We start from the raw sequence: 27985 nt of genomic DNA, 5'->3' as shown, positions 1-27985 counted from the left end.
GGCTCAGAGGAACTCTGGATGGTTTGGATACTGCTGCTGTGGGCTTACAGCATAGTTTGTGAGCCATGGTGCGGCTCCTAAAGTCAGCGTTTGGGTACCAGATGCTGGTCCCTTCTCTATTGGCACTACCTTCTGCTGCCACAGTGACCACGCTGGTGGCCAGGTTGTATGGTCTCATCTGGACATCATCACAACAGGTGTTGATTAGATTGGCCATCTCCGGAGATTTCCAAGCCGATTAAGGAAGATCCTCGCAAGATAGGTATAGATTCAGTGATCATAGTGGTCACTTAGATAACCAAGCTAGCAATGGTCCAAGGATGTGAGTTAATAAATGAAAATCCATTTGCATTTGATGGGAGAAGAAGGCCCTCATAGCTAAGGTGGTGGGTGAGAAAATCCTAGCAATTGCCTTGAACTATCCCTAGAGAGGTAACAACAGGAAGTGGGTAGAATCCTTCTTTGCAACACTCAGCAGAACCTGTGCTTTTGTCAATAACCAGATCCAATTCCACGTGTTTACCTGTGAGCATTTTATTAATCACAGGGGAGTACAGCACAGTTCTTACCTGGAGGGGTCACAGGCGAGCCTTCCCCCTGTGAAGGAAAGCAAAGGGGCAATGGATTCAGGAAGAGGAGACCTTCCGAGGGGCACGGCCTGGCAGGGGTAGGGGGGTTACCTAGAAGTTTGAACCCTTCTTTGCTATGCTGAAGGGAGGTAGCAGACTGAGCAGAAGTTCTGACCCTGGGCTTACAGTGATAAAGGGAAGTACACAGTCCATAATACTTCAGCCTGGAGTTTTGTAAAATTTTGTAATGAATATTTTATAAATAAGGGTACATTTAGTTACAATTTCCAATTTTCCTTATGTGTGTATGTATGGCAACCTTTGGGACACCCTGTCAGCCTGATCAGCTATAAAAATAGTGTACATTTAAAAAATCAGTAAGTTACCAAGTCCTATTTGGTTTCTGACTTCACCTCTATTTCTCAGAGTCTTTCTCCTCTTCCCATTCCTTGGGGGTCTTGTGAGGATAGAGAGGGAAGTACCCTGCAGGTGACCATGCTGGACAAACTGCCTTTCATCTGGGCATCTTCCACATAGCAAGGCTGTTCTGGGAGCTTTGCATGTGGTAAAAGGGACTTGGGGAGGACCTGGAGGTTAAGGGGAGGGACTGAGGGATGGGAGAGGAGGGGCTCATGAGAGCCTATGGGTAGTCAATAAAGGGAATGGACTGGTGGGGCATGGTAGGGCACAGGTGCACCCAAGGGCCACCCACCTGCTTTCCTTGAGAGCCAGCAGTAGAGCAGCAGTGCCCCGGCAGCAAGGCCCATCATGCTGAACAGCCCCCCTGTGACTCCCGTGGCAACAAGACCCTTTCTGTTGTCAGGCAGCCCTGAGGAGAGACCACGTGCATGAACCAGAGGAAGGGGCTTGTGGTCTCCAGCTGCTCCGACCCTGAAGCTGGTGCCTGGGCTTGGGACAGAGGGTGAACCTGGGTGACCAGGATCCCTGCGGCTCAGCAGGTGCTGCTAGGAAGCTAATGTCTGGGCCTATAGCCAGGGTGGAGGCCTGGACAGGCGTTGGCCAGGGAGTGAAGAGGCAGCCAGTTGATGGGCTATAAATTCCGAGAGTTCAGCAATGCTTGTGACCTGCTCTCCCTGCACCACCCCTTGAACTGATGCTTCAGAGACACATCAGAAAATAACAATTAAGAGGAGTACAGCTCTGGGGACTTGCCCTGGGCAAGCATCTGAGGATTGTCAGAGTGTCCCTCCAGGACATAATGTGTCCGTATCTGTGGCCTGAGCATAAGATACTTACCTGTGAAGATGAGTGTCACCACCTCACTGCGCTGAGCTCCCAGGCCATTGTTGGCCTCACAGGAGTAGTTTCCAGAATGTTCTGCAGTCAGAGAGAGGTTGATGGATGCTCCTCCTCCAGAGGGGGCTGAGCTGTTCCCCAGGGTGAAATTCTCATGATAAAACTGGTACAGGACAGGGGGAGAGCCTTTCAGGGCCTCACAGCGAAGTTCCACCATGTCCCCCACGACAGTCTGGGCCCGGGGCATCCTGACGGTGAGGATGGGGCGAGATGCTGGAACTGAGGGAGACAAAAAGCCAGTAGCAGTTTCTGCTTCTCACATATGGGTGAGAAACAAAAATTAGGATAAACAAATCAACATACAAAGTCAGATCTCGGTTGTGGAAAACAGATTGAAACACATATGATAGACAAAACTAATTACTTTGACGTACAAACAACTTTCAGTGTCAACAAAATCCAAAAGAAAATTGTAAAAAGTGTATAAATCACTGAAAAATTGAAATAGCCAATAAATAGATAAAAAGATTCTCATTTTCAGTACTAATTAAATATGTACAAATAAAAACGGCCATAAGGTACTATTATTTTCCTCATTCATTAAAGTGGCAAAGCTTAAATGGACTAATACTTCTGATGAGCTTCTGGATAAACAGGCACCTTCGTGTTCCCTGGTTGGGAATACAAACTCAAGGCACTTTCCTGAATAGCAATTTGGCAGTATCTGCCAAATTTAAATTTTATTTATTTATTTTTTAGAGACAGAGTCTCACTCTATTGCACTCAGTAGAGTGCTGTGGCATCACAGCTCACAGCAACCTCCAGCTCTTGGGCTTAGGCGATTCTCTTGTCTCATCCTCCCGAGTAGCTGGGACTACAGGCACCTGCTACAACGCCCGGCTATTTTTTTTGTTTGCAGTTTGGCCAGGGCTGGGTTTAGACCCGCCACCCTCGGTATATGGGGCTGGCGCCCTATTCACTGAGCCACAGGCACCACCCCAGTATCTGCCAAATTTAAAGTGCATGTAAACTTTGACCAGCAAATCTACTTCTAGGACCATCTCCTCTATGGATACTGATAGGTACTATGCCAAGTTACCTGCACAAGAATTTCTATTGTAGCATTTCTGTAATAACTAAAAACTGTAGCAGCCCATATAGCCATATAGCCTATGGCTAGGAGGAGTGAGAGTTATAAGAAATACCTGTATGGCTCAATAATTGAACACCTTGGTGAAAAGGGCATAGGGAGGGATTTAGCTCTCCTAACAAGCATGAGAGCTCACGAGATGAGAGCAGTGGTGAATTGGCAGTCTCTATACCTGTTGTATTGAGAGGCACGAGATCAGCCTTATATTAGGCTGGAGGAGAAGGCAGTCGGGAGTGTGCACGTTCTATCACAGACACGCTTAATCTCACTGTCTCCTTTCCTACCTGGAGAATGCCAGCACAGCGTCTCTCTGCTGAAGATCACTAAGCTCTGCTAAAGACTAAGATCTACTCTAAGACTACTTCACCCTCGAAGACTCTCTCTCTCTCCCTTCTGCTAAGGTAAATAGCTCTCAGCCACCTAAGAGCAATTGTTCCTGAGCCAGATAACAGCATAGCAGTCCGTGTCCGGAACACAGCTAGATAGGCTGGCACTGGAGACCAACCAGTCCTGTGTCCTGAAAAGTGGTGTCCACGAAGGGAACTCAACAAGAAACTAGAGACAACCCAGCACGCTGGGTAATAAAAAATGATAGATACCCAATATGTCATTCTTAAATAAGTCAATGTGTATTTTTAAGTAAAAAAAAAAAAATGTAAGTTGCTATGTGCAATACAAATTTTTTTTTTTTTTTTGCAGTTTTTGGCCGGGGCTGGGTTTGAACCCGCCACCTCTGGCATATGGGGCCAGTGCCCTACTCCTTTGAGCCACAGGCGCCACCCTACAATTGTGTTTTTATAAAACAAGTTCCATGCTTTTATCTTTATAGAATATTTCTAGAATGTACACAGGGTGGTTAACTAAGGTTATGTCTGGGCCAAGAACTCTGTGGATGTGAAAGTCTGTGGGAACAGGCCTTCACTTTGCCATATTGGCCCTTTGGTATCGTTGGGATTTTTATCATGAAGATTTACATATTCTGTCGGAATGATGAATTATTAAAAACTAAAAAGGTGTATTGAAATGTGACCATGATGGCTGCAGAAAGGTCATTAATGTAGAGTAAGGTAAAGAGTTGGACAGGGCCATGCTTTGGCCTGGCTTTGGCCCAGCCAGCCAGGGGAGCTGCTGATTCCACCTCTCTGAGCCTCAGTTTTCTCTCCTATCAACTGGGGATAACAGTGGTTTGATTTTCATCCTCACAGGTTTCTCTCAGTGACATTGCTTGTTGGGCACTGGCACATGGTGAGGGTTCAGTGACTGCTGCTGATGATAATGAAAAACATTCCTTTTCATGGCAGTTCCATTTCATGGCCTCTCTATGACCTGTGCTTGGTCCTATGACCCAGACACAACCTATCCAGGCTGGACAAGAAGCCCCGTTGCTGTGACAGCAGCAGCAGAAAACACACATATTTACACACAGGGATTGTAGAAATGGGTAGGGTGAGCAGGGAGCTAGTTCACTGTGCTGTAAAGTGGGAGGGGTAGCACCTGTCCGTGGCTCATGACTGTGTGGTGCGTCTGAGGGTGAGAGTACAAATTGTGTGGCAACAGTCCCTGCCAATCTCAGCAGGAAACTGGCTGAGGATGGTGCTGCTCCGAGGGGGAAGAAGAGTGAGCTGGCTGAAAGGGAAAATCTGGGGTGGCACCTGTGGCTCAGTGAGTAGGGTGCTGGCCCCATATACTGAGGGTGGCGGGTTTGAACTGGGCCCTAGCCAAACTGCAACAAAAAAATAGCCGGGCGTTGTAGCAGGCACCTGTAGTCCCAGCTACTTGGGAGGCTGAGGCAAGAGAATTGCCTAAGCCCAAGAGCTCGAGGTTGCTGTGAGCTGTGATGCCACAGCACTCTACTGAGGGCTACAAAATGAGACCCTGTCTTTAAAAAAAAAAAAAAAGAAAAGAAAAGAAAAAGAAAGGGAAAATCTGAAGTTGTCACTTCCTAGATGCCAAAGAGATGGCAGCATTGGCCACCTTGATGAGATTCTGGATCCTGGGCTAGCATCGCCCCATCAAACAGCTGGTCTGGCTTTGTCTCTATTCTTTACAATACGCAGAGGCGCAGCCAGGAGGAACTTACAGCGCTGATCTACGTTTTGCTTTACATGACTAAGAGGATGTTTGCATATAATTGCACAGTCTCCCATTCCTCTGAGGTGTATCCCAGTAGTAGGAAGCACCAGCTTTACCTCCCGCACATCTCCTGGGAGCCTCTGGTCTGCGTACTCTGCATTGTCTGTCCACCCATCATAGGATTCTAGGGTGGGGCATGACTGTAATTTTCATCTAGTCTGATTTTCCCACTTTGTGGGAAAGGAAATTGAGGTCAATACAGGGGAAGATGCTTGGCCAAAGTCATGCGGCTTTTTATCTTCAAGCAAGTCTAGAACATTCATCCTAACAGCCGTGAGCATATTGTTATCCTCTAACCCTCTCTAAATTGGGAGTTAGAGATTTGGTTTGTAGGGGCAGCTCACCAGGTTGGAGCACACAGGAGGGAGCTTTCCTTGGGTTTAACATTAAATGGCAAGAGGTCAAAGGAAGGTTAGAGAATGGAGCAGTTGGTTGATGGGGAGCCCTTTCCAATCTGTGTCATCTTGCTCTACCTTGCCTGTCCTGATGCCCTGAACACAGGGATATGCCCACAGCTTGTTTTTACACAGGATTTTTAATGTGGAAATGGAAGGAACATTTATATCTCTGGTAATGAAAGAAACTCAAGAGCAGATAAGAAGAAACTTAATCTTTTGGGGGGTAGAAAAACCTATACTCAAAATTCTTTGGTTTCTCCTTTGTATCATTAATTTCAGGTCAGAATCTAGTCTATGTTCTAAATGTCTTCCTTGCATTTTTAGTGAGCAGGTTTGATCACTTTCAAGACAACTGTTTGTCCTGTGCTGCTGGCAGAATCCAGGCTTCAGAGACAGCACCACAGGGCAGACTCCACACCTTCCCAGGGAGGGTGCGGACAGGCAGTGTGCTGGGATGGGACAGCCGGAAGGGCCCCAAGAGCACAGCAGCATCCTGTCGGCAGGGAGAGAAGGCAGGGCAGCAGTGGTGTCACTGGTGGGCAGGGACAACTCACCTGTGACTTCGAGTGTCACCACCTCACTGCGCTGGGCCCCCAGGCCATTGTCAGCCTCACAGAAGTAGTTTCCAGAATGTTCTGCAGTCACAGAAAGGTTGGTAGACGCCTCTCCTCCATAGGGGGCTGAGCTGCTCCCCAGAGTGAAATTCTCACGATAAAACCGGTACACGATTGGGGGAGAACCACTCTGGGCCTCACAGCAAAGCTTCACCACATCCCCCACCACAGCCTGGCCTCGAGGAGTCCTGAATGTGAGGATGGGCTGGGATGCTGGAACTGAGAGAGACAAAACAGTTACCCATCAGCCACTTCTGTTCAGTTACATCCCTGCACAGTAAGGACATTTCAAATGGGAAAATGTTTTTGTCAGTGTCACATGAGCTGTGACACCACTCAGACTCAGCCACATGATAGCTTCAGGCCTTCAGAAACAGTAGCATGTGTGCAGTGCCTGAAACTGTGCAGAGTATTTGAAGAAACAAACTCAGTGTGCTTGAATAACTTGGAAACAAAGACTAAAATGAAACCAAAGCGTCTTCTCAGTGAATGGACAATCAGGGAAAAGGAGAAATCAGTTGAGCAGTAAACCAGGAGCAGAGGAGACCTATTGCTTACACACTAGGGACATAAGGGGGTCTGGGCTGTACCAGAAATGGGCCCATAAGAGAATGAGTACTAATCAAATTATTTGCTTATTTTTATATTCATTCATCAAAAACTAATCAAGCAACAATTTTTGTGTGTGTGTGTTTTGTGTTTTTTGGCCGGGGCTGGGTTTGAACCCGCCACCTCCGGCATATGGGACCGGCGCCCTACTCACTGAGCCACAGGCACTGCCCTCAAGCAACAATTTTTAAAAAGTCATTTGATACAAAAGAACAGAGAGAGTCAGTGATTGATCAGGTGTTCAACTGGAGTGCTGACTCACAATCGGTTTGAGAAGAAGTTTTGTGCTGTTTGGTCACAAACTCCAGCTTCTTGGATCCCAGGGGTTCAAAGTTTCATTGTATGCCTGTGGTTTCCTGGTTGAAAATAAGGCATCTAGAGAGCTGCACCACAACCGCGATCAGCACCTGCCCGGATCTCGGTAAGAGCTACGCCGCAAACCCCGATCTGTGCCCGCTGGGCCTCCGCATGCCCTGACCAGGAACTGCAGGAGCCGCGCAACCATGTGTCCTCCCTCCTGTACCCTCCCTGCCTCCACACTGGCCCACTCATCTGGACAGGGACTCTGGTAGCCAAGTGCCCTCTGGAGCCCTCCCTGCCTCTAAGCGCAGTCCTTCTCCTGGCCAGAGACTGCTGGAACCTTGGGCTCTCTGTGCCAAAGTCACTGGACGCCAGGCACTCACAGAACCGTGAGTACCACCCTTCTGCCCTGTTGCTGGATCAGGGTGTGTCACACTCCAGAGCTGCTTCCAAAACCAGAACTCTCAGGCTGGCGCAGCCCCCTAGGAACTACACAGGGTCATTCTCTACAACGATCCAGCAACAATAGAGTGATCCCACTGGGGTCTAATCTTGGAGATACACCTCCCCAACTCTGAGGATGGCCAGAGGCAACAGTGAAAAACAATCATGAGGCAAAATCAACAGAAAAACTCTGGCAATTTGAATAATCACAGTAGATCAAATCCCCCAAGGATCAATGGGGCAGACACACCACAAGATCCCATGTACAAACAAATAGCTGAGATGTCAGAAATGAAATTCAGAATCAGGATAGCAAATAAGATTGAATTAAAATTCCAAGCAGTAACCCAAAAGATATCACAAAAATTCAACAAATTCAAAGACCAAATGACCAAAGATTTTGATACATTGAGACAAGAAGTTGCAGCCCTCAAAGATCTGAGAAACACAGTAGAATCCCTCAGTAACAGAATGGAGCAAGCAGAAGAAAGGATTTTGGACATTGAAGACAAAGCTTTCCAATGCTCCCAAACTCTCAAAGAGGAAGAGAAATGGAGGGCAAAAACAGATCACTCTCTCAGAGAGCTCTGGGATAATTAGAAGAAAACCAATATTCGTCTTGTAGGGATCCCCAAAAGTGATGAAATGGCTTCACAAGGCACAGAGTCTCTTCTCCATGAGATTATGAAGGAGAACTTTCCAGACCTGCCAAGAGATTATGAAATTCAGATAGCAGACAATTTCAGAACTCCAGCACGTCTCAACCCAAATAAGACATCCCCCAGACACATCATAATCAATTTCACTAAAGTTAATATGAAGGAGAAAATTCTGAAAGCTGCCAGACGAAAGAAAACCATCACCTACAAGGGCAAGAATATTAGAATAACTGAAGATCTCTCTGCTGAAACCTTTCAAGCTAGAAGAGGATGGTCATCGACTTTTAATCTCCTAAAACAAAATAACTTTCTACCCAGGATTCTGTACCCAGCTAAACTGAGTTTCATTTATGACAGAGAAATTAAATACTTTAATGACATTCAATGTTGAAGAAATTTTCCATAACTAAACCAGCTATCCAGGATATTCTCAGACCTATCCTCCATAAAGACCAGAATAATCCTCCACGACAAAAGTAAACCCACCCAGAAAATTTTGATCAAATTCCAACTTCCACAATCGCAAAAGGATTAAAAATGTTCACTGGATGCTCGAAAGGCTTATCAATATTCTCCATTAATGTGAATGGTTTAAATTGTCCTCTAAAGAGGCACAGGTTGGCTGACTGGATACAAAAACTCAAGCCAGTTATCTGCTGCATACAAAAATCTCATCTTACATTAAAAGACAAATATAGACTCAAGGTGAAGGGATGGTCATCTATACCCCAGGCAAATGGACAGTAGAAAAAAGCAGGCATTGCAATCCCATTTGCAGATGCAATAGGCTTTAAATCAACCAAAATAAGGAAGGATAAGGATGGACACTTCATATTTGTTAAAGGTAATACTCAATATGATGAGATTTCAATTATTAATATTTATGCACCCAACTAGAATGCACCTGAATTTATAAGAGAAACTCTAACAGACATGAGCAACTTGATTTCCTCTAGTTCCATAGTAGTTGGAGATTTTAATACCCCTTTAGCAGTGCTGGATAGATCCTCCAAAAAGAAGCTAAGCAAAGAAATCTTAGATTTAAACTTAACCATTCAACATCTGGACTTAACAAACGTCTACAGAACATTTCATCCCAACAGAACTGAATACACATTCTTCTCATCAGCCCATGGAACATACTCCAAAATCGACCACATCCTAGGCCACAAATCTAACCTCAGCAAATTAAAAAAAAATAGAAATTATTCCTTGCATCTTCTCAGACCATCATGGAATAAAAGTTGAACTCAATAACAACAGGAATCTGCATACCCATACAAAAACATGGAAGCTAAACAACTCATGCTGAAGAATAGATGGGTTATAAAAGCGATTAGGAAGGAAATCACCAAATTTTTGGAACAAAACAACAATGAAGACACGAATTAGCATAACCTCTGAGATACTGCAAAGGCAGTCCTAAGAGGGAAATTTATAGCACTACAAACCTTCCTCAAGAAAATGGAAGGAAAGGAAGTTCATAACTTAATGGGACATCTTGAGCAACTGGAGAAGGAAGAACATTCTAACCCCAAACCCAGCAGAAGAAAAGAAATAACCTAAATCAGAGCAGAATTAAATGAAATTGAAAACAAAAGAATTATACAACAGATCAATAAATCCAAAAGTTGGTTTTTTGAAAAGATCAATAAAATAGATAAACCTTTGGCCAACCTAATCAGGAAAAAAAGAGTAAAATCTCTAATTTCATCAATCAGAAATGGTAACAATGAAATAACAACAGACCCTTCAGAATTTCAAAAAATCCTTAATGAATACTACAAGAAACTCTACTCGCAGAAATATGAAAATCTGAAAGAAATCGACCAATACCTGGAAGTATGCCACCTACCGAACTTAGCCAGAATGAAGTGGAAATGTTGAACAGGCCTATATCAAGTTCTGAAATAGCATCAACTATACAAAATCTCCCTAAAAAGAAAAGCCCAGGACCAGATGGCTTTATGTCAGAATTCTACCAAACCTTTAAAGAAGAACTAGTACATATATTACTAAACCTCTTCCAAAATATAGAAAAAGAAGGAATATTACCCAACACATTCTATGAAGCAAACATCACCTTGATCCCCAAACCAGGGAAAGACCAAACAAGAAAAGAAAATTATAGACCAATATCACTAATGAATATTGATGCAAAAATACTCAATAAGATCCTAACAAACAGAATCCAACAACATACCAAAAAAATTATACGCCATGACCAAGTGGGATTTATCCCAGGGTCTCAAGGCTGGTTCAATATATGTAAATCTATAAATGTAATTCAGCACATAAACAAACTAAAAAATAAAGACCATATGATTCTCTCAATTGATGCAGAAAAAGCTTTTGATAATATCCAGCATCCCTTCATGATCAGAACACTTAAGAAAATTGGAATAGAAGGGACATTTCTTAAACTAATAGAGGCCATTTACAGCAAACACACAGCCAATATTGTATGGAATGGAGTTAAATTGAAATCATTTCTACTTAGATCAGGAACCAAGCAAGGTTGCCTATTGTCTCCATTGCTCTTTAACATTGTAATGGAAGTTTTAGCCATTGTACTTAGGGAAGAAAAAGCGATCAAGGGTATTCACATAGGGTCAGAAGAGATCAAACTTTCACTCTTCGCAGATGATATTATCGTATATCTGGAAAACACCAGGGATTCTACTACAAAACTCTTAGAAGTGATCAAGGAATATAGCAATGTCTCAGGCTACAAAATCAACACCCATAAATCTGTAGCCTTTATATATACCAACAATAATCAAGCTGAAAAAAACAGTCAAGGACTCTATTCCTTTCACAGTAGTGCCAAAGAAGATGAAATATTTGGGAGTATACCTAACAAAGGACGTGAAAGATCTCTACAAAGGGAACTATGAAACTTTAAGAAAAGAAATAGCTGAAGATGTTAACAAATGGAAAAACATACCATGCTCCATGGCTGGGAAGAATCAACATTGTTAAAATGTCTATACTAACCAAAGCAATATATAATTTTAATGTAATTCCTATTGAAGCTCCATTGTCATATTTTAAGGATCTTGAAAAAATAATATTTCATTTTATATGGAATCAGAAAATACCTCGAATAGCCAGAACATTACTCAGCAATAAAAACAAAGCAGGAGGAATCATGCTACCAGACTTGAGACTGTACTATAAATTGATAGTTATCAAAAACAGCATGTTACTGGCACAAAAACAGAGAAGTAGATGTCTGGAACAGAATAGAGAACCAAAAGATGAATCCAGCTACTTACCATTATTTGATCTTTGACAAGCCAATTAAAAACATTCAGTGGGGAAAAGATTCCCTGTTTAACAAATGGTGCTGGGTGAACTGGCTGGTGATCTATAAAAGACTGAAACTGGACCCAAACCTTTCACCATTAACTAAGATAGACTCTCACTGGATAAAAGATTTAAACTTAATACATGAAACTATAAAAATACTTGAAGAAAGTGCAGGGAAAACTCTTGAAAGAATTGGTCTGGGTGAATATTTTATGAGGAGGACTCCCCAGGCAATTGAAGCAGTATCAAAAATATATTACTGGGACCTGATCAAACTAAAAAGCTTCTGCACAGCCAAGAACATAGTAAGTAAAGCAAGTAAAGCTCTCAGAATGGGAGAAGATATTTGCAGGTTATGTCTCCAACAAAGGTTTAATAACCAGAATCCACAGAGAAATCAAATGTATAAGCAAGAAAAGAACAAGTGATCCCATCTCAGGCTGGGCAAGGGACTTGAAGAGAAACTTCTCTAAAGAAGACGGATGCACGATCTACAAACACATGAAAAAAAGCTCATCATCCTTAATCATCAGAGAAATGGAAATCTAAACTACTTTGAAATATCACCTAACCCCAGTAAGAGTAGCCCACATAACAAAATCCCCAAACCAGAGATGTTGGCGTGGATGTGGAGAAAAGGGCACACTTCTACCCTGCTGGTGGGAATGCACACTAATATGTTCCTTCTGGAAGGATGTTTGGAGAATACTTAGAGACCTAAAAATAGACCTGCCATTCGATCCTATAATTACTTTACTAGGTTTATACCCAGAAGACCAAAAATCACAATATAACAAAGACATCTGTACCAGAATGTTTATTGCAGCCCAATTCATAATTGCTAAGTCATGGAAGAAGCCCAAGTGCCCATCGACCCATGAATGAACTAGCAAATTGTGGTACTTGTATACCATGGAATATTATGCAGCCTTAAAGAAAGATGGAGACTTTACCACTTTCATGTTTACATGGATGGAGCTGGAACATATTCTTCTTAGCAAAGTATCTCAGGAATGGAAGAAAAAGTATCCAATGTACTCAGCCCTACTATGAAGCTAATTTATAGCTTTCACATGAAGGCTATAACCCAACTTTAGCACAAGAATATGGGGAAAGGGCCAAGGAAGGGGAAGGGAGGGGGGAGGCTAGGTTGGAGGGAGGGTAATGGGTGGGGTCACACCTACAGTGCATCTTAGAATGGGTAGAGGCGAAACTTACTAAATGCAGAATATAAATGTCTGCATATAATAACTAAGAAAATGCCATGAAGGCTACATTGAACAGTTTGATGAGAATATTTCAGATTGTATATGAAACCAGCACATTGTACCCCTTGACTGCACCAATGTACACAGCTATGATTTAACAATTAAAAAATACAAAAAAAGAACAGTTTAATGAGAATATTTCAGATTGTATATGAAACCAGCACATTTACCCTTGATTGCACTAATGTACTCAGCTATAATTTAATAATAAAAAAAAAGTCATTTGAGCCCTCAGTAAGTCTCAGGCATCGTATAACAGGGGCTCAGTGTTGTGAGGGAGACATGGTCCCTGGTCTCACGGCCTTAGTCTGAAGAGTGAAGGGGCATGCGGGCCTCTCCCCCATATCTTAGAGGACAGACCATTTATTAGATGGGTGTAGAGACCCCATTTGGGGCATCACTGCTGGCGGATTAGGGAGGCAGCAGAGCTGGTAATGAACAGGCCTTCCATGGAGGTCTGAGAACCACAGTGACAGGAAGAGGGGAAGCAAGCAGCAGCATAGCAGGTGGCTGTCAGACACCAGGTGCTGAAATTGTCATTTCAGAGATGGAATAATGTGTGTGGGGGGGAGGGGGTGACTCATGTGGAGAGGAAGTCAGGCTGAGGTGCTGAGTGGGCCACACAGTGGACATCAGAATCATGATGTGATGGCAGAGTGTGGGGTTGAGATGGGGACACCAGGAGCAAGCCCAGGATGGGGGATGTGGGGGGCAGCGACAGTGCTGGGTGGAGCAGGGCAAGGCAGAAGCCAGGAGAGAGACACTGGGATGTCCTCTACAAGGGTCTCAGGTGACAACTCAGGAAGATGTGGGATGGGGGCAGGAGAAGCTAGAGAGAAATTTATGAGCCACTAACAGAAGTGTTGGCCATTTTACAGATTGACAGAGAAAACCGCAACTAAATATCTTCTGAGGTGAGACCCAGGGACTCCCAGAACTTCTTTCATACTCATCAGTGTTGATCAGGATACACTTTGTGTTTTGAAAGCCTTTACTCCTGGGTAGGAGAGCTTTGGTCACAGTGGCTATGGACCCCTGCTACCTGGAAAGGCGTGGCAGGGCGGGGAAGGTGAGAGCTCCTGAGCATGGGGAATGCAAAGCTCTCACAGAGAGGCTGTGAGGGCAGCAGGACTGACAGACAGCACACAGCAAGTGGCTCTGTGCACACCGCAGTGCCCAGTACTGGCTGCTGGGAATGGTGGGGTGGGTTGTCTGCTCCTTTCTATGCTGCTGGTTGAAGAGTCGACTTACTGGTAACACTGAGTGACACAGCATCACTGCGCTGGGCTCCCAGGCCATTGTCAGCCTCACAGAAGTAGTTTCCAGAATGTTCTGCAGTTAGATAGAGGTTGATGGATGCCTCTTCTCCATAGAAGGATGAGCTGCTCCCCAGGGTGACATCATTGTGATAAAACCGGTACAGGATTGGGGGAGAGCCTCTCTGGGCCTCACAGGAAAGCTTTACCATGTCTCCCACCACAGCCTGGGCCCGAGGAGTCCTGAGGGTAAGGACTGGCTGGGACGCTGGAACTGAGGGAGACAAAACAGTTAACCATTAGCCGCTTCTGTTCAGTTACATCCCTGCACAGTAAGGACATTTCAAATGGGAAAATGTTTTTCTCCTGTCAGATAACCTGTAACACCACTCAGATTCAGCCACATGACAGCTTCAGGCCTTCAGAAACAGTAGCATGTGTGCAGTGCCTGTGAGGAGCATTTGAAGAAACAAACTCAAGTGTGCTTGAGTAACTTGGAAACAAAGACTAAAATGAAACTGAAGCATCTTCTAAGTGAATGGACAATCGGGGAAAAGGAAAAATCAGCTGAGCATTAAGCCAAGCGCAGAGGAGACCTGTTGTTTACACAACCAGGGACGTAATACGGTCTGGGCTGCACCAGAAATGGGGCCTGTAAGAAAACGAGTACTGGTGAATTTAGTTGCTCATTTTTATATTCATTCATCAAAATTAATTGAGCAACAATTTTTAAGAACTATGAGCACTCTCACTGAATGGGCATGGAGTGGGGTGTTTGGCATACCTTTTGTGTGGACATAACCACAAGAGGGACTGTACCTAACAAAGTCAAATCTTTTGACTTGGTTGTTTGTACTCTCACATTAACCTGAAATAAATTTATTTTTCAAAACTAATAACAATAAAAAAATTAATTGAGCACTCAGTCTCAGGAGTGGCAACGTACAGCAGGGGTTCAGTGTTGTGAGGGAGACATGGTCTCTGGCCTCGCCCTGGTCTGAAGGGTGAAGGGGAACGTGGGCCTCTCCCCTATATCTTAGAGGACAGACCAGTTATTAGATGGGTGTAGAGACCCCATCTGGGGCATCACTGCTGGCGGATTAGGGAGGCAGCAGAGCTGGTAATGAACAGGCCTTCCATGGAGGTCTGAGAACCACAGTGACAGGAAGAGGGGAAGCAAGCAGCAGCATAGCAGGTGGCTGTCAGACACCAGGTGCTTAAATTGTCATTTCAGAGATGGAATAATGTGTGTGTGTGGGAGGGGGTGACTCATGTGGAGAGGAAGTCTCCACTCATGTGGCTGAGGTGCTGAGTGTGCCACACAGTGGACATCAGAATCATGATGTGATGGCAGAGTGTGGGGTTGAGATGGGGACACCAGGAACAAGCCCAGGATGGGGGATCTGGGGGGCAGCAACAGTGCTGGGTGGAGCAGGGCAAGGCAGAAGCCAGGAGAGAGACACTGGGATGTCCTCTACAAGGGTCTCAGGTGACAACTGAGACAGATCTGGGACAGGGTCAGGAGAAGCTAGAGAGAAATTTATGAGCCACTAACAGAAGTGTTGGCCATTTTACAGATTGACAGAGAAAACCGCAACTAAATATCTTCTGAGGTGAGACTCAGGGACTCCCAGAACTTCTTTCATACTCATCAGTGTTGATCAGGATACACTTGGTCTTTTCAAAGCCTTTACTTCTGGGTAGGAGAGCTTTGGTCACAGTGGCTATGGACCTCTGCTACCTGGAAAGGCGTGGCACGGCGGGGAAGGTGAGAGCTCCTGAGCATGGGGAATGCAAAGCTCTCACAGAGAGGCTGTGAGGGCAGCAGGACTGACAGACAGCACACAGCAAGTGGCTCTGTGCACACCGCAGTGCCCAGTACTGGCTGCTGGGAATGGTGGGGTGGGTTGTCTGCTCCTTTCTATGCTGCTGGTTGGAAGAGTCGACTTACTGGTAACACTGAGTGACACAGCATCACTGCGCTGGGCTCCCAGGCCATTGTCAGCCTCACAGAAGTAGTTTCCAGAATGTTCTGCAGTTAGATAGAGGTTGATGGATGCCTCTTCTCCATAGAAAGATGAGCTGCTCCCCAGGGTGACATCATTGTGATAAAACCGGTACAGGATTGGGGGAGAGCCTCTCTGGGCCTCACAGGAAAGCTTTACCATGTCTCCCACCACAGCCTGGGCCCGAGGAGTCCTGAGGGTAAGGACTGGCTGGGACGCTGGAACTGAGGGAGACAAAACAGTTAACCATTAGCCGCTTCTGTTCAGTTACATCCCTGCACAGTAAGGACATTTCAAATGGGAAAATGTTTTTCTCCTGTCAGATAACCTGTAACACCACTCAGATTCAGCCACATGACAGCTTCAGGCCTTCAGAAACAGTAGCATGTGTGCAGTGCCTGTGAGGAGCATTTGAAGAAACAAACTCAAGTGTGCTTGAGTAACTTGGAAACAAAGACTAAAATGAAACTGAAGCATCTTCTAAGTGAATGGACAATCGGGGAAAAGGAAAAATCAGCTGAGCATTAAGCCAAGCGCAGAGGAGACCTGTTGTTTACACAACCAGGGACGTAATACGGTCTGGGCTGCACCAGAAATGGGGCCTGTAAGAAAACGAGTACTGGTGAATTTAGTTGCTCATTTTTATATTCATTCATCAAAATTAATTGAGCAACAATTTTTAAGAACTATGAGCACTCTCACTGAATGGGCATGGAGTGGGGTGTTTGGCATACCTTTTGTGTGGACATAACCACAAGAGGGACTGTACCTAACAAAGTCAAATCTTTTGACTTGGTTGTTTGTACTCTCACATTAACCTGAAATAAATTTATTTTTCAAAACTAATAACAATAAAAAAATTAATTGAGCACTCAGTCTCAGGAGTGGCAACGTACAGCAGGGGTTCAGTGTTGTGAGGGAGACATGGTCTCTGGTCTCACGGCCTTAGTCTGAAGAGTGAAGGGGCATGCGGGCCTCTCCCCCATATCTTAGAGGACAGACCATTTATTAGATGGGTGTAGAGACCCCATTTGGGGCATCACTGCTGGCGGATTAGGGAGGCAGCAGAGCTGGTAATGAACAGGCCTTCCATGGAGGTCTGAGAACCACAGTGACAGGAAGAGGGGAAGCAAGCAGCAGCATAGCAGGTGGCTGTCAGACACCAGGTGCTTAAATTGTCATTTCAGAGATGGAATAATGTGTGTGTGTGGGAGGGGGTGACTCATGTGGAGAGGAAGTCTCCACTCATGTGGCTGAGGTGCTGAGTGTGCCACACAGTGGACATTAGAATCATGATGTGATGGCAGAGTGTGGGGTTGAGATGGGGACACCAGGAACAAGCCCAGGATGGGGGATGTGGGGGGCAGCGACAGTGCTGGGTGGAGCAGGGCAAGGCAGAAGCCAGGAGAGAGACACTGGGATGTCCTCTACGAGGGTCTCAGGTGAGAACTCAGGAAGATGTGGGACGGGGACAGGAGAAGCTAGAGAGAAATTTATGAGCCACTAACAGAAGTGTTGGCTGTTTTATGGATTGACAGAGAAAACCACAACTAAATATCTCTGAGGTGAGACTCAAGGACTCCCAGAACTCCCAGATCCAGTGTTGATCAGGATACACTTTGTGTTTTGAAAAGCCTTTACTTCTGGGTAGGAGAGCTTTGGTCACAGTGGCTATGGACCTCTGCTACCTGGAAAGGGCGTGGCAGGGCGGGGAAGGTGAGAGCTCCTGAGCATGGGGAATGCAAAGCTCTCACAGAGAGGCTGTGAGGGCAGCAGGACTGACAGACAGCACACAGCAAGTGGCTCTGTGCACACCACAGTGCCCAGTACTGGCTGCTGGGAATGGTGGGGTGGGTTGTCTGCTCCTTTCTATGCTGCTGGTTGGAAGAGTCGACTTACTGGTAACACTGAGTGACACAGCATCACTGCGCTGGGCTCCCAGGCCATTGTCAGCCTCACAGAAGTAGTTTCCAGAATGTTCTGCAGTCAGATAGAGGTTGATCGATGCCTCTCCTCTATAGGGGACTATGGTGCTCCCCAGGGTGACATCATCATGATAAAACCAGTACAGGATTGGGGAAGAGCCTCTCTGGGCCTCACAGCAAAGCTTCACCATGTCCCCGAGCACAGCCTGGGTCCGGGGAGTCTTGAAGGTGAGGATGGGGCGAGACACTGGAACTAAGGGAGGAAAAGAGGTAGTGGACAGGCATGAGGCACCATGTCTGGCCTGTGCATTTATTTCCTAAGATAAATTCTTAGAGGAATTTCTGGGATGAAGTAAATGAACATTTTTAATAATGAAATGTGATATCAAATTTTTCTTCAACATGTTCCACCATTTTAAATTAGATCTCAAAAGTTCAGGTAACATAATTTAAAAAAAAAATAAACAAATGGATTTACGTGAACCTTAATAGCTTTTGCACAGCAGAGGAACCAACTAACAAAGTGATGGGAAAACACACAGAAAATATTCAAACTTTCCATCAGACAAAGGTGTAATATCCAGAAAATATGAAGAACTTAACAGCAAAATAATCAATGGGTAAAAGACCTTAATAAACATTTATCAAAAGAATTCATACCAACAGGTACATGAAAAATGTTCAGCATCTGTAATCAGGGAAATGCCAGTGAAAACCATGATAAAATACTACCTCACTCCAGTTAAAGTGACTGTCATCAAAATAAAACACACTCTGGTGAGGACATGGAGAAAGGGAGACACTTACACACCACTGCACCAATGTAAGTGGATTGTAAATTAGTACAGCCATTGTGGAAAACACTATGGACATTCCTAAAAAAAAAAAAAAAAAAAAAAAATAGGATGGCCTTGTGATTCAGCAATTGGATTACTAGGTGTTTATTCAAAGGAAATGAAACTACGATGTTAAAGAGACATCTGCACCCCATGTTCATTGCAGTGTGGTTTATAACAGTTTGATGTGGGATCAACCCAAGTGTCCAAAGACAGATAAAGAAACATGCTCTGTCTGCACCATGGAATACTATTCAGCCATGAAAAAGAATAAAGTACTGTCAATTGTCTGCAATAACACTGGCAGACTTGGAAGACATCATGTTAAGTGAAATAAGTCAGGTACAGAAAGACAAATACTACATGATCTCACTTATATGTAGACTCTAAGAAAACAAACAAAGATGGCAAAGTGTATTGGCATTATAGAAGCTGGGAGTAGAGCAGTGGTTATCCCAAACTGGGAAGGGGAAAGGGTACAAAGTTGCAATTAGACAGGGGACTAACTCTGGTGTTCTACTGCACACAGGTGCCCATGGCTACCAGTAAGATAGAGCATGTTACACAACAGCTAGAAGAGAGGTTTTGAGTATTTTTACAACAAAGAAATGATAAATACATGAGGCAATGAATATGCTAAAGACCACAATTTACTCATTATGCAAAATATGTATGTATAAAGACATCAAATTGTACCCATAAATATGTACCATTACAGTGTCGATTAATAAAACGATTGAACCTAGCCGGGCGTTGGGGCGGGCGCCTGTAGTCCCAGCTACTTGGGAGGCTGAGGCAAGAGAATCGCTTAAGCCCAGGAGTTGGAGGTTGCTGTGAGCTGTGTGAGGCCACGGCACTCTACCGAGGGCCATAAAGTGAGACTCTGTCTCTACAAAAAAAAATAAATAATAAATAAATAAATAAAACGATTGAACCAATCTACATTTGCATGGATGGTGTATAAGAGTTTCCATTTCCCCACTCCCTGATCAGTTAGGATCATGTCAGCACAGAGGTTCATTTTTACTGTTTAGTCACTTTCTGGTCTTGGCATCTATAGCTGCTTTACCTGAATAGTTCTCTCACTCTAATCCTTTGTGACCCTCCTGGCTACTGGTTGATTTTTCAGGGAATTTTAAGAAAGTATAAGCCATTTATGATGAGTTATTGTTTATAAAGCATTCAGAAATGGCTCATAAAATGGAAATTTTGAAATCTGTCACTAATTTTAAAAAATTGTCAATTATTTTTTGAATTGTGAAATAATTCACAATTTACTGTTAAGTAATAATAATCATGAGGAAATATTTGATCTTTTACCTCTTCTATTACAATTGATTTTTCTTACATTTTTTTTTTACATTTTCAGTGTTTGTAATAGTCACTTGTTCTAATTCTCATAGTTGATTAGCCTTTGCTTCTATATCTAAGTAGGTGGTCTTCAACCCTGTCCATACAATATTGTTGCCTCAGGATGTGTTAAAAAAAAAAAAAAACATTGATTCTAAGTCCCTTTCTGAGAGAATTAGAATTTAATTGGTGTAGGAAGGACTTGGTAATAGGCCTTTTTACAAAGTTTCCAGGCTACTCTAATGTACAGCCAGGGTTGAGAACCACCAATGTACTCATATTTGGTGCTCACTTTTCATATCACAGTTCCCTCAGTATGAGTCCTTTTCATTCATTCTCATCTTGGTGGGCTGGAGTTTGTCATCAAGCAATTTTTTAAAGAAGAGTTAACGGGTGCTAAGTTCCCTGAGTCCTTGCATTTTTGGCAATGCCTTTTTGATTCGATATAAAATTCTCATTTCTTATTTCCCCTGGAAGTCCAAGTCTGGACACCACTCCTCTCTCTTTGGGCATTGACTTCTGTGCAAATCTAAGATCATCTTGATATTTTTCTTTCTGAGATGACTGCCTTCCCTCTCTCCCCACAATGATCTCACACACGCATACACACAAACTTATTGAAGTTCAATAATCACATCAAGATCTATCTTCTAATCTACATATTCAAGTTTTATTGGCTTTAGGACAATTTTTAAATTACCTCTTTGAGTTTTGTTTTCTTTCTTTCTTTTTTTTTTTTTTTTTAGAAATACTTAATTATCCACATTTTGGGAGTCTCCCTAGTCTGATCTCCCTATCATAATCTTTTGCCTTTATTTCTTTGTCTTTGTACTTTTCCTTCTGTGTTATTTTCTCAAACTATTCTTTATTTAATGAACAGTTTTCAGAGGTATCCATTCTATTCTTATTGCTCCACATTTGGATTTCCTTTCTAAATAGCTTTGGTATTTTCTCTGTCCTCCTGAGCTCTGCTACATCAGTTTTTGATCTTTTCTTACCATCTTTTCATCTGTTCATTGAGTTACAACTGGTGATCAAGGACCTACTAGGTGCTGGACACCAAAGACGTCCTCAGTCTTAGAGACTAGGACTCAGGAGGTTCTGTTCTCATCAAGCTCATCTGCTGTTGGCATTGAAGGAGACAGACAAGAAACAGGCAAGAAAGAGGTTTTAGGTGTTGCTAAAAATAAGAAGGAAAAAACCCTAATAATGGGATAGAAGATGCAAGAAGTCAGGAAGCATCTCTAGATAGATCGGGCTCTGACTTTAAGGTCTAGGTCTCAGAACATTTATATTTATATTTTTTAATTTTAATGTTTTTCAGGGTCACAGATATATTGTATTCAGGAATAACAAAGAGAAAGTTTAGAGCACTTCCAAAGAGAGTTGGAAGTGGGTCCCTCTCATGAAGGAGAAAGAATGAGAGAGACTGAACATTATATTTTTAAAATCATAATCTCTTTGCCCAATAATTTATATTAGGGGCATGTCTGACAAACCAGGCTCAAGATTTTTCTATCTTACTGTTTTGCTTCTCTGAGAAGAAAACTGAACTTTCTCTCTCTACCAAGGAGTGAAACAAATGCAATTTTACTCCTAAAATAACACCTTTTAATGGTGACACAAGTAACCAAGGAGAGTTATGCACCTAATGATTTGTCTATGTTTCCTGAATGTATGTCATATTGCAACAAAGATTTATTATATAATACTTATTATTATTATTTTTTGCAGTTTTTGGCCAGGGCTGGGTTTGAACCCGCCATCTTCAGCATATGGGGCCAGTGCCCTACCCCTTTGAGCCACAGGCACCGCCCAATATAATACTTATTTTAATGAATTAGAAGACGTGGGATCATGAAAACCCCAGAAGAGGTTCCCAGGGAGCAATTTCTCCTTTTCCATTCACAACCTGCCTTCTCCAGACCTCCTACACGAGAGCTTGAACTGCTTGGGAATTTCTGAGGAAATTAAGGTCTTGCTCAATGTTTGTCCATATGTCTGTGCTTATAGCTAAGTTAACATGTAAGCTTTAGTAAAGAAACAGGAGATGCTTCTGTGTATCAGATTAAGAACAAGTCAAGGGACTGAACATGCAAATCATAAAAAGACAATTAAAAGAATGAACTCAACTGGTAAAAGCTACGATCTACTGAGTTTTCTCAGGGGCTGGCCAAGCCAGGGTTGGATGGGGACCCCAGCTGGCTGGCTCACTGAGAAGGGGGACAAGAAGGGGATTTTTTCAAATGGGGTAGGAAGGCACATGCTGACTTCTGAAGGGGTGGGAGGGGACTCTCAGCAAGAGCCCAGGGCTTACCAGAGATAGGCAGTTTCACCAGCTCACTGCGCTGGGGGCCGAGGCCATTGTCAGCTGTGCAGTAGTAGTTTCCAGAATTCTCTATGGTCAAGGAGAGGTTGAAGGATGCTCTCCCTGTGGGCAGGATTAAGCGGCTCCCCCGGCGGGCGTCCTCACGATAAAATTGGTACAGGATGGGTAGAGAACCTCTCTGGGCTTCACAGCGAAGTGTCACCAGGGCTCCCTCAAAAGTCCCGGCCCCAGCAGAGCTGATGGTGAGGACAGGATGAGATACAGGGACTGAGGGAGAGAAAAAATTAGTCAGAAATGGATTCTGGCTCTAACAGCAGGTTTTGATGCATGACTGATGTGCCTGCCTTGTCTCTGCTGTCCATGGGCCCACAGGGTGGCCTGGCAGCATCCTGGGCTTCTCCACCAGCTCTCTCCTGTCCCTCATGCTGGCTGTCTCCAGTCTGTTCCTTCCTCACTAGACCTCTAGTCTCTTCTCTTCCCCTGACTCCCTTTTGCGGAAGTAAAGACACTTTCAAGAAGAAATCCTTATCTTGCTGCCCCCAGACCCGCACTTTTACCCGCACCAGCTCCTTGATGTTTCCCTCCACCTGCAACCTTGGAAGAGCTGTCTGTCACTGCCTAAGTCACTTGAGTCTTCTCAGCCCCTGTCTCTATTTCTTCCTTCACTCGGGTGGGCCCTGGGGCTTTGCCTTTGACCCTTTTTCCTTCCAGATTGACATACATTTCCAGCTGTACCCAGACTGACCCTCTCGATTTGCTGGGGGAAAACTGAGTCAGCAGCAGGCTAGGAGACTTGTCTGCAGGCTGTCTCCAAGGCCAGCCAGGACCTGCGCTCTCCTGACCCCTGACCAGTGATGAATAACACTGTCTCCTTAACAGCAAGCCTGGAATTACCATGAGTGGAGGGAATGACACAGAGCCCCACAGATGCCATTCTCCTCACTGCCACAACTACTAACAGCTTTGAGGGCATGACGGTGGCGTGACCTGGTAAAGAAGGTGATGTAGTGTGGGGTTCATAGTTACATCCATCACTACACCTCCAGAGTTACATTTCTGGAGTAACTGTGATGTTGCTACCTGTCTCTACATCCCACGTGGATTTGCACATTGGTTCTTGTCAATGACTAACTCTTAAGTGGCATAACAGATACTTCTATATCCCTGGGAAACAGAATTGATTTGGAAGCTACTGAGAATAATAGGTCGATTGGCACATCAAGTATCTGAGGATCCAGAGGAAAGAGAGGAAAATAATAATTATTAAGTTCTACAGAAGCTGGAGACAGGGTGGGGAGGAGGAGAGACAGAGAGAGAAAAAGAGAGAGAGAGGTATGCTTCAGAGACATTCAGAGTGTGATGGCATCTGGCTGGTAGAAGTATGAGAGATGTCATTTGCTCACATTGTGGGAGGTCAACAGGGACATGGAGATGGTCTGAGGAAGAAACAGGAAGCAGGTGAGAGGGCAAAGATTTGTCGAGTGCCAGCAAGAAAAAGACCCAATCCAGGAATGGCTGGGTTTCTGGTGATTATCAGAATGAAGAACTGAGTGTTGTCTAACTACGTAACGCTGAGCTCCAGCATTACTTTTTGGCCAGAGATTGCTGATTTTCACAGCATTTAGACCCTGAAAAGTTTTCATAGCTACATTATGAGAGTTTTGGTTAGACTGTGTATTTTCTTATTAATGATTCACTCTAAGGGACTCCTGTGTTCCTGAGAGTAGTCACAGAAAAGAGTTCAGAGCTGTGAGGCTGAAGCAATGAGCCTGTCAGGAGGCCACATGAGCCCAGAGTCTGTAGTTCCTGCAGATGGAGTCTCTAGGTGGGGAAGGACAGAAGGACACTATCTGACCTGGCTATGAGCTCACTTCTATTGGAAAGTGTCCTCTCTTTGCCGACCAGGTCCCCAGTCCATTTTCTCAATGCAGGAGTCATTTCCAGAATGCTGTGTGGGCAGAGAGAGGATGAGGGGTGCTCCCCCTCTCTAGGGACCCTAGGTCTTCAGCATTTCAGCCTCACGATAAAACTGATATGGGATTGGGGGAGAAGGTCCCCAGTATCACAATGAAGTTCTTCTACCTTGTTCTCCACAGTGTCCTGTGCCCTGAAAGCCTGATTGTGAGGAAGAGAAAAGTGGGTGGCCAAGGAGTGCCCCTATACATCGTAAAATTAAAGGGGCTTGTCAGGAAACATGGCAGGTCAGCCCCTGTTATAACATCCTACTACTTGTTCTGGCTTTATTCCCAAGAGATATTTCACTTAACGTGAGATGACATTTGTAAATATGAAGAGTGTGGACATGGGCCAAATCTCAGAGTTTTTTTGCATCTCCACTTCTATGCATTTCCAAGAGGCCCCACTGCCATAGCCCCTTCTGTTCCTAACTCCTTCCTGCTGGCCTCTGGTAGGCTTTTCAGAGCACTGGACCATTGGTAATTGTCAGTCTTGGCTCCCGCCCAAGGACTGCGTGGTCTTCACTAAAGACCACTACATGCAGCGAGACAACCCACTCCCCAGGAGACCCCGACAGAGTGCACCTTTCACCTCGATGGCCACTGGGTTGCTGCGGAGAATGGAGGTGCGTTTGTTCTTTGCTTCACAGAAATACTCCCCAGCATGGCTGCTTTTCACCAAGATCTGGAACTCTGCTCTTGAGTACATCCAAATCCTTTCCTTACCCAGGTTTTTAAATCTTCTATACCAGGAGAATGTGGCCCCTGGGACTCCATCTGCTGAGCAGGTGAACAATAGATCCTGACCTTCAAATACGGACTTGGAAGCTGGGAGAGGGTGTGTTTGGAAGTTGGCAAAAACTCCTGAATGAGTAAAAATGACAGATGAGACGCTTGGTAGAGGGGGGTTTATGGATGGAGAAGAGTCACTGGACAGGCAGGGCTAAATCTGCTGCTCTCATATAGAAAGTTGGACCAGCTTGGAACTGGTTTGTCCTTAGGAATAGAGAGGAAGGTGTGGGGAGGCTCTGGGGTACCCCTCCCCCAGGGAACTCCCTGGTCAGGGAAGCCCTCTACTCCCCAGTGTCTCATGGAGTGTCTGGGACAAGGCACAGAGGCAGCCCTTCCTGGCCTCCCCTCAGGGCTGCCCATCCACTGATGGAACAGGGGCAGTCATTCCAGATGATGTTCAGTGTTCAGCGGTTGGAGAAAGTGGAGGGAGGGAGTGGTGATGGGGACAGGGAGCCTTGGCATCAAAGGTGATTGTCCTGGGGCCACAGGGATTGCAGGGGCTATTTGGAAATGAACTTAGCATGTGCAGTAAACTTGCCCTTGAGTGGGAACTTCTTAACCCCTCTAGTGTGTTAAATAGTCAAAGGAGATGGAGCCAGGACAGTCCCACCAGTCTGTGATGAAAGCATCCCATACCCTGCAAGGGCGTGGTTTTTCACAATGATGTTGGCCTAGGGCAGTGTCTTTCTGAGTCATCCTTAGGTCTTGAAGGAGAACAGAAGATAATTGAACAGAGGGCAGAAGGGCCTGAGGTTGAGCTTTTACCAGTTGTGCTGAAGGACAGACCATGCTAGAAATGATTGTGTTGCAACTGTGGTAACACTCTCTCCACCTTCTCTGAATTGTCCTTCCTTAAACCAATGATCTACGAAATACCTGTTACCTGTAACTGTAGAACGTAAGATTAATAAAACTTAGTCAATTTAGAAGAAATAGAGTCATAGAATCTTTCTTGCTTTATGGTTTTTTTGTGTTTTTTTTTTTTTTTTGGCCCAGGAATGGGAGTAAATTTAAGGAGAATGCTCCCAATTTTACTCTCTCTTCACAGAGAAAGGTATGCATCACAGACTATGTCCCTTCCTAATGGAAAAATAAAATTCCTATGAGGCTGACCAAATTTAATCAGGGGGAGCAATTGGTCATAGGTTAGCACTCATGCTTGAGGACATATAAAATTTTAGAAACTTAGGAAAAAGTGATAGAAGGTACACCACCACCCCTAATGACATCAACTTGGAATGATTCGTTCCCCATGCTACTATTCCTTGGCTTCTTGTTCTTAGGCACTGTGCTCTGATGCTTGGCATTCCAGGAGCTGACCATCTGGCCAAGCAGGAGCCCGCCCAGTCAGAGGGCTCTGCCACAGCCCACACCTATGCCTATGGGCCTAGCAGAGAAAAAACGGTATCTGGGAAGAGAGCCTTCTGAGAGACAAGAAGGCTCTAATGGTATTGTGAGAAAAAACAAACTCATCTCTCTTTTCTTGTACTTTCCTGGCTCTACTCTCTTTTAGATGTCCCCCAAAGTTGGGGTCTCCTGTCTCACAGCTCCCATTCTCACAGGTCTTAGAAGCTCTTGGCATGTGGGGCGGCAGCCCCCACTGAAAGGCAGATCTGCCTAGCTTGTCAACCCCAGCCCTGACAGACCTCAGAGCCCACTGACACTCTGCATGTGTATCTGGGTCTCCAGCTCTCTATTATGATGCCAGGCTTCTTTTCCCTGCCGTGTACCAGTAGGACCCTGAATCTTCAACCCATAGGGCAGGAATCATGATCTCTGAGGAGCTGCACCAGCCAGATCCCAGTGTCCAGTTATCTCTGAAGAAGCAGAAACAGAGCTGGACCTCTGACCTCTGACCTCTGTGGGTCTGCCATCTGGGTCTCACGGGTCAGGATCCCTGGGCTCCTGTCTGTGGGCCAAGAGGGGCTGACTGTCAGCACAGGACAAGGAAATAGTTCTAGAGAGAAGAATTGCAATAGTTTCAGAGCAATAGGGGACCCTTGCCTCAGCACCAACAAGCGAGCTCACGGAGGCAGGCACAGGAAGGTTCCCATGACTCCCGACACCCTTCCGCCCATGGCACTGGTACACCTCCTGTGGCCCTTGCAGGAATGCACCCTGAGTGATCCAATCCACCTCTTTCTTCCTGTTCTGCCTCTGTGACCCAGGAGCCCTCCTTTTACCAACCCACTTCAAAAAATAATGAAGCCTTTACTTTTGACTCGAACTTGGATTTTGACTGTGTTGGAAGAAAGGTAGAGATCTTCCGTATATCCATTGCAGTGATAGTCACCATTGTCCTCCAGACGCGCATGACCAATAGTAAAGGAAGAGCTTCTCTCAAGGTGTTGCAGGCATTGACCATCCTTGTAAATAGTGTACAGCGATCCTTTGGCCCTTGTCTGGCACCTCAGGACCACTTTGTCTCCTTCAGACACAGAGAGGGGAGCCTGTAGGATCAGCGGGTCTATGGGAAACACAAGCCCAGTTAATTTGGTTCACCCCATGGGTCCCACTTACACTTTTGTTATATTCCAAGTAGCTTTTGTAGGAGAGGGGGCGGTAAAAATCATTGTTAAAATAAGCTCATTTTTTTCTCTAATATTTAAAGGAACACGTGTGCCTTGAGAAAAGTAGAAACCTAGGTAAAACCCATCTATCATCCCACCACCCATATTTTGACAATGTTTTCTCTTCCATGTTCATGTATTTGAGAGTCTGTATTTTTTTCTTTTTATGGGATTTGGATACTATTTATAGATTTGACAATTTGCTTTTCATTTACTATGCTATGAACAATTTCATATGTCATTAATTGTATCA

The 27985-nt window shown here is 44.6% G+C and overlaps 1 protein-coding gene across 4 annotated transcripts in view; it reads right to left on the bottom strand.

Moving 5' to 3' along the window:
• The window catches only part of FCRL5 (Fc receptor like 5), a 36491-nt gene that overhangs the window by 3428 nt on the left and 5078 nt on the right, over positions 1–27985 (bottom strand). For 3 of the 4 annotated variants that reach the window (XR_008383221.1, XM_053607353.1, XM_053607354.1), the window contains exons 4-13: positions 27378–27629; positions 24956–25234; positions 22404–22682; positions 17875–18153; positions 15921–16199; positions 13965–14243; positions 6062–6340; positions 1827–2105; positions 1282–1398; positions 570–597 (exon numbers count right to left, since the gene is read on the bottom strand). Coding sequence is in view for 3 of the 4 variants with exons in the window: in XM_053607353.1 (XP_053463328.1) it covers positions 570–597; positions 1282–1398; positions 1827–2105; positions 6062–6340; positions 13965–14243; positions 15921–16199; positions 17875–18153; positions 22404–22682; positions 24956–25234; positions 27378–27629 (2350 nt within the window). In the remaining variant the exon portion in view is untranslated. The remainder of the gene's footprint in view (positions 1–569; positions 598–1281; positions 1399–1826; positions 2106–6061; positions 6341–13964; positions 14244–15920; positions 16200–17874; positions 18154–22403; positions 22683–24955; positions 25235–27377; positions 27630–27985) is intronic. The other variant, XM_053607355.1, reaches the window with a different exon arrangement.

This window comes from Nycticebus coucang, chromosome 10 (assembly GCF_027406575.1).
Source record: "Nycticebus coucang isolate mNycCou1 chromosome 10, mNycCou1.pri, whole genome shotgun sequence".
NCBI classification, from domain to species: Eukaryota; Metazoa; Chordata; class Mammalia; order Primates; family Lorisidae; genus Nycticebus; species Nycticebus coucang.
The sequence above is the reverse complement of the archived record's forward strand: the minus strand, read 5'-3'. Positions and strand labels throughout refer to the sequence as shown.